This window comes from Perna viridis, chromosome 8, assembly GCF_037379345.1.
Source record: "Perna viridis isolate PV_CMFRI_1.1 ecotype Kerala chromosome 8, ASM3737934v1, whole genome shotgun sequence".
NCBI classification, from domain to species: Eukaryota; Metazoa; Mollusca; class Bivalvia; order Mytilida; family Mytilidae; genus Perna; species Perna viridis.
The window spans coordinates 21,642,528-21,653,936 of record NC_142452.1 but is presented as its reverse complement, the minus strand read 5'-3'; the positions used below and the strand labels follow the sequence as shown (position 1 = coordinate 21,653,936).

The 11,409-nt window shown below is 32.2% G+C and overlaps 1 protein-coding gene across 2 annotated transcripts; it reads right to left on the bottom strand.

Annotated features, from left to right (window-relative positions):
• Positions 1-653: 653 nt before the first annotated feature.
• Positions 654-4,694, bottom strand: LOC148609820 (E-selectin-like). 2 transcript variants are annotated; one of them, XM_088542014.1, is made up of 6 exons: positions 4,620-4,694; positions 3,907-4,241; positions 3,484-3,687; positions 2,653-2,853; positions 1,952-2,170; positions 654-942 (listed from the first exon to the last, which is right to left on the bottom strand). In XM_088542014.1, exons 2-6 carry the CDS (start codon positions 3,977-3,979, stop codon positions 737-739), a joined length of 903 nt encoding a protein of 300 aa, XP_088398140.1. In that variant the 5' UTR covers positions 3,980-4,241; positions 4,620-4,694; the 3' UTR covers positions 654-736. The 2 variants fall into 2 exon arrangements, with proteins under 2 accessions (XP_088398140.1, XP_088398141.1); XM_088542015.1 differs by lacking the exon at positions 1,952-2,170.
• Between the last annotated feature and the right edge of the window lie 6,715 nt (positions 4,695-11,409).

Here is an 11,409-nt window from a genome sequence, read left to right as displayed (position 1 = left end):
TGAACTATGGGACAACTGTAATGCTTCATTACTGGAAATTAAAGCAAATCCTATGGAGACGGCAAAAATTGTAACTGGGATACCGTTCTTTATAAAAAATTAAAACTTATATAAAGAAGTAAATTGATGGACAATTGAAAAACATCGAAAACGTAGAAAATTACAAATGCTATGTAAAATCGAACAAAAGCATGCCCTGAAGATTTGTGTAATATTGTTCCACATAAGGTACAATCTATTTCCAAGTATACATTGCGAGAGGACATTTTATTGCCGAATTGTTACAAGAAAATCTTCTTTCAGCTACTAAAAAGGACTTAAACAATCTCGACATTATAATAAGAAAGATTGTTCCAGTATCCAAATTTAAGTAGGTTTTACCAAGAAATAAAGATCAATCCATTGTACCAAATTATTTTTCATACGGGCCTAGAAAGTTAAATTTACTGATAACCATAAAATATCTTCTGTATCTTTTCTAAATTATGACCTGAACCGAATAAAAATCATCACAGATCCGTTTAGCAGATGTGGTACTAACATTGAAGATGCTGACCACTGTTTCTTAAGTTGTTTTTTATATGTAGTCCGACGAAAACTATTCTCCAGTTGACTTTTAGTTACACTCATTATAGTAATGTATAATTCATGTATTGTTCAAGCAAGCTCTTTTATTCAATACGTTATATTTACTAAACATTTTTTATTCATTTCGTTTTTAAAAGTCTTGCTATCTTCAAACACAGGTTGGCAAGGAGTTAGACCATCTCTGATCCGGGTTACATTTATTTGTTTCATGCCCGTTCAAAGTTTTCCCAGGATCACAGCTATATATGGCAGTACTTCCTACTATTGCGTAATCTAGCTGTCTTTCTGTCCCATCATCTTCGAGTAGTACATACTTAATAGATCCCCCACTTAATGAATACCTAGTACACAAAGCTACAAAATAGGTTCAATTTATATATGATTACATGTACTTGCCACAATAGATTTAGTGATAACAAAATAAAGAAAAAAAGCCCAGAGACATTGAATTTCTGTATTAAGAAGGTAGACCTAGGCTAATGGACATAACTCATGAAGTCAGTGATATGTTTGAATGAAATCAATCCAAGTTACTTTGATGCTTACATGATATTGATGTAAAATGCTGAATACAAAAGTTCCAATAATTTTTAAGAGATGTGTCCCTTACCCTAGGTCAACCTCCTTAAGTAGCAATCTTTGTAAGAATCATGCAAATTCTATAAAATGTGATGCACTTTAAAAATACTACATATTGCATATTTTTATTTTTGTTATTAAGCTGCATAATAGGACTACATGATGAAATGTGTACATATTCGTTCCAATCTTTCTGATAATTCATATTAAAAAACAAATCGATTTTCTTATTTTTAAGTGTCAATATACCCACCATATCGATGAAATGACTGTACCAAGTCCGGACCATTGCGATACCGGTTATGTAATATTTATTTTGGATTTGACTTGATTAGGGATCTGATTAGTGTTCGGTAATTTTGTTGTTACCCTTATATACAGAGTTCTTCTGTTTCTCGGGACTGCTAACACGAACATGCTCGTGCACTAATTCATCCAATTTGTCAAATTGTTTTGAATTTATATTATTTATATAATTGGTGGTACTAATCATTATAATTCATACGTGTGACCGTAAAATATTTTCAATTGAATGTAGAAAGTGATTACTTTATAATACGAATAACACAAAGTTACGATCTGTACAATAGGTTTCTTTTATCATTTTTTATTTTAATGCCAAGATATGTGCAAAGACTTGTATGGCATTTTCCAGCTAAACGCTATGAATCTGTTATATAATTTGCTCTTAAGTAAACCAAATAAGTTGAAGAAATTACTAAACAAGAAAGTAAAACGACGTGTTGTTTCGTTATACTTAAAAAAGGTCTTTCCGTCTATTTACCTCTACCGCAATGAGGCAGGTCCTTATCATAGCGCAAATTAGGGAGACATGTAACTTCGCCTTGCCTAATTAGATAATACCCTTCGTATATTCTAGTGGCAGTAAAGTTGGCTTTACTTCCTACTGAAAAAATGTTTATTTCTTCTTTTACTCCATCGTCGTTAATTTTAGTAATCGTCATATCTGCACAGTATATATCTGGTTTAAAGCAATGATAAACTAAAACAAGAAAAAAAAAGTTTAAAACATTATTTCTACATATATAAAAATCAAGGGCTAAGGGTCCTGTTTGATCATATCTGTCATGATAGTTTCATTCCTTATACAAATCCACAATGGACGTGTCATATGTGTTTTATTGTTTCAGTATGGTTTAAGGTCCTATGACAGACATTTAATTTTTTTGTGCTACCTCAAAGAATCAATCGTCCGTAGGAAGGCATGTCACACATCCCATTCGGACACTTCATTCTATCTCCGAGCCAACCAGTCATTCTATCCCCTTCAGAAATATACTGTGCTTGGTGGAGAAGCGATGACTACCAATTCTAAAGTTTCTCGTGTGCCTCGGTTGGAGATTGAATACACTATCAACCGCTATCAATGTAATATCGGTTAAATAGGCATTGCGATATAAGAATGCATATTAAACAGTCATTTATTTGCATTGTAGGCATTTAGATGTTATATAGCGTACTAACTTTTACAAAATGGAACTGTATCATTCCATGATGAATTTGCACTGCATTTGATCACATCGTTTCCTTCTAGTTTATACCCTTCATTACAGGAAAAGAAAGCGTGACTTCCATATGTAGCATTACCTCCCTCTACTTTAGTTCCGTTTACTGTCTTCTCAGTTACAACAATCCCATTTTCTATGGTTGGCTTTGAGCAAATATCTATAAAATATATATTTTGTTCCTCAAAAAACTATATAACACAAATGAAGTTGTTGGAAAATATCAAAGGTCATGAGCGACCTTTGAAGTCGAAAGATGTAAATACTATAAATGTGCTTGGCTATGTAGTTTGGAAGCCGAACTATTGTTTGTGAGAAACAACAAATGAAGTTGTTCACAATAGAGAAATCGTGTACCAAAAGACGCAATGCATACTATTGAATATAAACATATATATCAGTTATTTAAACAAAACTTAAAATAATATTTTAAAGACAGTTTTCCGAAAATCCTTACTGGGTTTTATCATGTGCATGAATATGTGCAAAACACAAAAAAATGTTCAGGAACTTCATGCCCTTTGGTTTCTCAGCTATTTAGAAAAACACTCGTTGTTTTAGTTTTATTTTCAATTTTTCTAAAGTTCACTTGCATGGCCGACTAATAACTTCAAACGCATTTGTCATTGTCATCTAAACAGTGCATGACAATGTTACGTAGTCAGAAAAAAAAACAATTTTGAAAGCTGTTATTCATAAAGACCTGATGAAATTCTTCCTAAAACGTTAAAGTAGGCGCGTGTGAACAACATATAGTAAACATTAAATACGGAAGTTATTGTATACTTACTTTGCTCACAAAATGGAAACTTCTCATTCCATGATGCATTTAAGCTGCATTTGATCTTGTTGGTTCCTATTAGGGTAAACCCGTCATCACAGGAAAAGTAACCATAACTTCCGACTGTTGCATTACCTCCCTCTACTTTACTTCCGTTTACCATCTTCACAATCACAACATTTCCATATTCTATCGTTGGCTTTGGGCAATTATCTATTAAAAATGATAAAAACCATCATTTTGACCAGTATTGTGAAATAACATGGTAGAAATTATGAATTATTAGTATTGAGAACATGTCAGTAACCATTGAACAGTATTTTAAAAAAAACAAGCCTGGCGATTTATATTTTATTAACAATTTATTTTGTTCTTTTGCTCCTAAAACACATATCTATTCTGTGTGTGAATTTGAATAAGTCAAATTATTACCTGGAATACAATCTTCTTTCACATATCTATACTGGCCTTGTTTTGGTCCGTAGGATTTGTGATGGTGGTACATGTGACTCCACGGATGTTACATTGCAGTTTGATGGTAATTAGCCCAAGGTATGTATGATACAGGTAAGTAGACTAGAAACCCATCATTGGCGTTTATGGTACCGTCATTGGATAATAATACCAAGGGGAGTATGGTTGGTGATGACTGTAGTTTTTTCTCGGTGTAACCATATTATTAGGTACTGATATGTCCCTATTATAATTGTAGTTACCAAACTTTCCCAAGTCCTGGGAAGCAATATGTCTTGTTTGGTATGACCATGCTTTAAAAAACAAAGTATGTATTACTATAATGTCTTTCAAAAATTTCTTGAAGTATTAAAATGTTAAAATGCTGACAATAAATAGAGAAGAAGATATTGGAAACAATTCTAGTTTGCGTACTTTTATCTAAAATGCCAAATAGTTTCAAACCAAGTAAAGACACACAAATGAATATTTACACTTGTAGCCTAATCATAGACATTTCTATTGGAATTAAATACCTCTTTTATATTTTAAGCCATTGTTGTTTTTTTTTTTATTTTGTGCGTTTACCCATTTAAATTAGAACATATATATACCGAAATCTTACAACTGAAATGTTTTAAAAGAAATAATATTATTTCAGAATTTGCATAGTGCTAAGAGAATTTACTCACCATCTGCGTTGTACAGGATCACAACAGTCAGAACAAGGAATATAAACATCTTTTCTGCAACTGATGTTTAAAACGTGAAGTCGTCTTGATTTATTGGATTCTCGTTCAGGAAATGAAAATATATATCCAGATATTTACATATTTATTTTCATAAACTGATCATTTTTGCACTTTAATATCATATAGAATGTTTTTTTATGATGTTATTCAGATTAATCTATATGTATACTTAATTAAGGAAATCACAACATATGGTACGTACATATTTGTCTTTGGTAATTCTTTAATATGCAAACACATCAAGAAGAAGTATATGAAGCTGCCATTGTGTTATTTTTAAGCTCCTGACTCTAGATGCACAAACTTTATTTTGATTGTTTTTCTCGGCATAAGTATACTGAACCCAGTTGATAATACATTAACAACCATTATCGTTCCGTTCGCAATCGGGTACGTATTAAAAGAAATGAACAGTATGTGTTTTTTTTTAAAAACGTTTGGGCTATTTTTACGAATATCACACAGACGGTATAAGTATGGTAAAGCTCACGGTGCTCGCTGATATATGCAATGCATTCTCCATATACAAATGTATTAACTTAATATTTGATTTCATTATCTATAAATAAATTGATGACTGATTAGAACATTGTATTGTTTATTTAAAAAAAAAAGTGTGCGATTTACAAAGTATGTATACATAAAATTTGATATTGATCGACTTCAACTAGTGTCTGGTTAAGACAGATTTTCGGATTATCCAGGATGTGGTATAGACAAAATTCATTATAATTTTCTTTTCTATTAAAGAAATTTATTTATACTAAAATTACGGCATAAAAAAGAAGATATCTTCTTGTCATCGAAAATTACTATGAAATGAACATAACAATACGCAGCATTTCATTTATTAAAAAAAGTTGTTTTTCATGTATTTTTTTCTCGAAATGGATGCTGCCATATGATCTTTGATGTTATCTTCATTAGGTTGATCTGAGATTAAAAACTTACTGTTTAAGAGAGGTATGACATTGACGAAATTACTGTTCATTTTAATATTCTTATATGTATAAGGCCTAGATAATATGTCTAAACTCAGTTCAAGACTATTATTTGAATATAATAGCATTACAACCTATGATGTTTCAATACTGTATACTTCTATTCCCCATACTCAGTTAAAATCCCGACTTAAAAACATTATACATCATTGTTTTTCCAAAAAAGATGGTACACCTAAATACAAATATATAGTTCTTGGTAGAGATTCCTCATACTTTGTAAGAAATAATTCCATATCATCTTCCAAATATACAGAGGAAGTTCGTTACAAAATGCTGGAATTTTTAATCGACAACATATTTGTCCAGTGTGGTGGACGTGTTTTTCAACAAACGGTCGGCATTCCAATGGGAACAAATTGTGCTCCTTACTTGCTGATTTATTCCTTCACTCTTCTGAGGCTGACTTTATAGCTGATCTGATCAGAAAGAAAGAATATCGTTTGGCTAGATTCTTCAATATCAGTTTCCCTTATATAGATGACGTATTATCTTTAACCAATCCTAATTTCGGGGATTTCATACATCGTTTCTACCCAACAGAACTTGAGATAAAGGATACTACAGACACTGTGAAGTCAGCCTCATATCTTGACCTACACTTAGAAATCGATGGTAAAGGAAAACTATTGACCAATCTTTACGAGAAACGTGATGACTTTTCATTCAGAATTGTCAACTTTCCTGTCATCTGTGGCAACATCCCTTCGGCTCCTGCGTATGTAGTGTTCCTATCACAACTCATACGTTATGCCAGAGCTTGCCGAAACTACGCAGACTTTTTGTATCACGCTAGAACTCTAACAAATAGACTTCTGGAACAGGGTTATGTTGCTACAAGATTGAAGTCATCACTATAGAAGTTTTATGGTCGTCATCATGAACTCGCAGATCGTTATGGTGTATCCATCAGCACCATGAAAACTGATTTATTCAACGGGTCATAGTTTTCCTTTCCTCGTTTGTCTACCCCGGACTTGACTTTTTATGAGAAACTCGGCGAGTGTTTCTAGAAAAGCAGAGGACACTTATCCTACCGGTGCACTTGGCCCATGCTCCCAGTTTTTAGTGGAGTCCGAGTTGCTCATTTACTTTTGTTACTTTGTATGTATGATTTTAGTTACTTTATGTTCTTTGTTGTGTATGTCTGTTTTCCATGTCTGGTCTTTGTCCCTTGATTAAATTCTTTTGATTACCGCTATAACCTTGGTTCCCTTAATTACCCCTACTCTACAACATAATAAAGTTATATTATAAAAGGATTGAAGGAAAACTATAATGAAACTAAATACCGCATACGTGTTTTTGTTTCTCGATAGATACTGGAACAATAAAATAAAAGCGAATTATTTCACTTAGAATTCAATAGTTCCTCCATATGTGTATATATGATGTATTTTATAATCTAGAATATTACATTTTACGAAAATTAAATTAAAAACGTACAATTTTCAACCCACGAAAACAAACAACTCTTGAACAGTTCTTCTTCGGTATTTGTTAGTGTTCTATAGGTATTTTTTAATTCGAATCACGGCTTCCACTTGCTTACAACTGCATATTTATTTTCTAACCTTATATAAACGATGAAATTGCTTTGACTATTCAACGTTTTACTTTCTGTTTTTTATTAATAAAAGTACAAAAATATAGGTATATCTATAGACAATAATAGTATTTTGACATGATATGAAAAGAACATACGATTAAGGTTTAAAACCGGCTTAAATCGAGGATTCCCTGGGCGGTTTTATTATTTTTATTGTTATTATTATTTGATTGTGCCGAACTCGTATATCGTTTACATTACTGGTCATTATACTGTTATCGTCTTTATACTGCAATTTTAAATACTTTTCAAATCAAGTTTAATTTATATAAGACGTATTTTTTTCAATTTTTTCTCACTAGTGGTTTTCGATAGTGACGCTACAATAAACAGGTATGTCATGCAAGGGTTGGAAAGTAGGCGGAGCCAAAGTGTAATATACTGTCAGTGACCGTATGTCATTAATAATTATACTGGCAACGCATTTTGTTAGATCAAACAGGACAAGTGCAGTATAAAAACAGATTATAGTGCGCATTATGAGATTAATCAACCTTTTAGAAATATGGTATACAAGATTAAAAAACATGTAACCTCTTGTAGCTAGATTTGGCTTTCCATTTCGATACTTTTGATTTTGAAAATGTTTTATATAAAATTAATTTTTGGAGTTTGATTTTCCTTTGTAATTGATTATAATGCTGATGATGATAGGTTTCTCCTTGAAACACGTGTATAGCATATCGGAATTAGCATTATTTATATGATTGGTACTTTTGAATTTATTACAGAAATATGATTTGTTTATCAATTAGAAAAGTTCTTCGAATAATTTCAAATTAATTTTTCTATACATTGATGGTGAAAAATATTATATCAATGAAATTTACATTTATATTTTTGCTCAAAGTAAGAACATATCGATTATTGAAAGTTTTAGTTTTGCCTATGGAGTTTTCATATCACAACGCATACTTTCTACCAGAACATGCTTTTATTAAATATGTAAGCTCATACTTAGTGCTGCATAAGTAAATATGCAATGTTGTTTTTGTTGTTACATAAAAAAAAATACATAGGCTACTTCTGTCCGCAAAGGGAGTGATGCTTTAGTGAAATATGTGCATACCTCAGAACTAAAAAACACACAATTTTCCTTGTGATAAAACATTGCATAATATAACCTTGAACAGAATACTAGTATCAAAATCAGAAAACCAATTGGCCTTTATCCATAAATTCCGATAATAACACCTATTTCATCCTTGAACAAAAAGCTAAAGAGGCCCCGAGACAATGTCTTAAACTTTAAAAACTATTCGATATCCTTTACTCTTAAGTAGTCAGAAATAAACGGAAGTTAACGGATGCCAAGACGACAGGGTGATATCATTACACGATTGAAAACATATTTGCGGTCTTAAAGAGGCAATTTCAGACTTTGAGTTCATTTATGCTTTTTAGGAAAAATCAGAATCAATATGACATCGCTTTCAATTCTTATCCAGTTATTTACTTATATGAATATATCAAGTTTGTTATTTTCTTTTTGATTAAGGTTTTATTACATTAACATTCATTTGTGAGAAACATTTTATTTTTAGGTATAAACAAGTAAAATAAATACATCAAAAACTTCTTGTATCGATCGCCATGACGTCACCTCGTCTTTAAGAACGACTCATCTAAAACTTTCTTTTTAATTACATTATATATCATGTTGCTTGTTATACAAGTCTGTATAGATTAATGCACTAATATGTCCACCAGAGGTTGGTTCAGATAAAGGAGACCGTAGAAACAGCTTGTTCAGCATCTTTTTTGGACCTATATCTCGAATTCGACAACATTGGTCATCTCTATACTAAGATTTATTTTAAAAGAGGCGATTTTAGTTACAATATTATTATTTTTCCTTACTTGTAAAGCAATATACTTTTCTACTGAAGATGATGCATATGTTTCACAGTTGATTCGCCACGCTAGAGCAAGTACTAACTACTCTGATTTCCCTGAACGCTATAAAAATCCGCGTAACAGATGCCTGAATCAGGGGTATGAGAAAAAAAAAGTCTTTTGTTTTTGTATTATCAGTCCTTCGTTGTAAAAAAATTGGCTTCTTCTAAAAATGAAATAATGGTTGCATTTTGTGAATTATTCTTCCTGCTGATATGACCACTGATTTAATCATCACACATATATTCAAAACGTAATGAAAAGGGGGGTTTGGCGCGTTGTAAAACCTAGATGTAACCTACCATTCCGTTTGACATGCTTGTACCAAAGCAGGACCAATGCGGTACCAGCTACTCTGTTGATGTAAAATACCTTTTTTGTCAGAATACTTTGTACCCGACTTGATTATGGATCTGTTAAGTGTTCGGTATTTTTGTTGTTGCCCTTATTGAAGAAAATTATATGCGTTTATTTGCTGTATCGACTGATAAAACATTGAACAGACTAAATGTATATTGACGGCTTTACAAACGCATCACATTGACAAACAAATGCTTCTTTAGGTATTTGATCGAAATAAGTTCGTAAATTAAACAGACCTGGCAATTATTAAATTAGGGTACATTGAGAACATGAGAGTGTAAACATAAATACGTGGATACCAATAGCCACAAATAGGAGATATGTTTCATTAACACTGAACAGAGTTTAAATGCTTTTAACCTAAGCGTACTGTCGATCGTATCCATTTCTTTTTGCATTTTTATGACAACAATGAGAACATAATTATTGATATTAATTTTTTTTTCTAGTATCATTGACGTCACTATACAATAATTAGTATATTGAGTTCCCAAAATATTAATCTTAGTTTTATGGCACTCGTGATCATATTTTGGTTAATACACGTAACTCTCTCCGATGCTTTTTGATAAGTAAAACATGTAAAACATGTAAAACAGATATTTCATGCATTTCAAGACGAGAACATTTGACCAATCGAACAGGCTCTGCTTTGTTCTTGACTTCTTGATTTCGAAGTCCTTTTTGTCTATTCTTAGGGAACTGTCTTTCCTATGTATTGACTCATTTTACCAGTATCATTATGACCTTAAAGCGTCTATCTGTTTTCAGTGAAGCGTTTAGGGGACACCCATTTGATTCTAAGGAAGGGACCGTCAGATTTTGATTTAAATTGTTATTTGCACAGAAAAAGTTAAACCTGGGTATTTTTTACTTCAACTCCTAGAAAATAAATTATCTGACCTCAGTCGAGATAATACGAAACAAAAAATCTTACTCCAATAAAATTGTCTCCCTGGCAAATTTCGCCATTATATATTCTAACCCGGCAAATTATGACATCCCCTTAGTATCAAATGGTCGTCCCCTTCAATGATCACGTGACTAATTAGCATTTGTTGTATCCTTTATTTTGTTCACTATAAATTTAGTACCAGGTTTTTAATGATACATGTTTTAACGAACAAACCTCACAAAGATAGAGTAGGTATTTTATATTCCACTAGCCCCATTTGGTTACCAAGATAAGAACATAACTAACCCTGCTTTGATTTCGTTAGTATAGAGCTTATGAGCTAGTGATTAGTATAAAATATGACCATAAAATACATCATTAATTCAATTGTAAGAGTAATCAAGGGAACCACGGTTATAGCGTTATTCAAAACATGTAATCCAGGGACAAAGACCGGACATGGACAACAGAAATACACAACAAAGAACATAAAGTAACTAAATCATACATACAACGTAACAAAAGCAAACTCGGACTCCACTAAAAACTGGGAGCATGGACCAGGTGCACCGGTCGGGTAAGAGTCCTCTGCTTTTCTAGAAAAGGTCTAGAAACACCCGCCGAGTTGCTCATAAAAAGTCAAGTCCGGGGTAGACAAACGAGGAAAGGAAAACTATGACCAATAAATCAGTTTTCATGTTGCAGATAGATACACCATAATGATCCACGAGTTCATGATGACGACCATAAAACTTCTGTAGTGATGATTTCAATCTTGTATCAACATAACCCTGTTCCAGAAGCCTAAAAACGACAAAAAGGGCAACATTCTATTAATGAGTCATTGTGAAAAATCGTTGACCTGAAGGAATTTTGTAGGTCTTGTAAAAAGGATCATTCTAATAACCGAGAATGTCTTTCTGGCTATTATGGTCTTCAAGTTTGAAGCTAAACCATACAAATTTT

Bases quoted from the DNA above. Each gene is read 5' to 3' on its own strand.
- LOC148609820 (XM_088542014.1), bottom strand. From the start codon at position 3,979: ATGTACCACCATCACAAATCCTACGGACCAAAACAAGGCCAGTATAGA. The intron at 2,854-3,483 runs GTAAGTATACAA...TATATTTTATAG, and splicing joins GTTTCCATTTTGTGAGCAAA to ATATTTGCTCAAAGCCAACC. The intron at 2,171-2,652 runs GTTAGTACGCTA...TTCTTGTTTTAG, and splicing joins TACAGTTCCATTTTGTAAAA to TTTATCATTGCTTTAAACCA.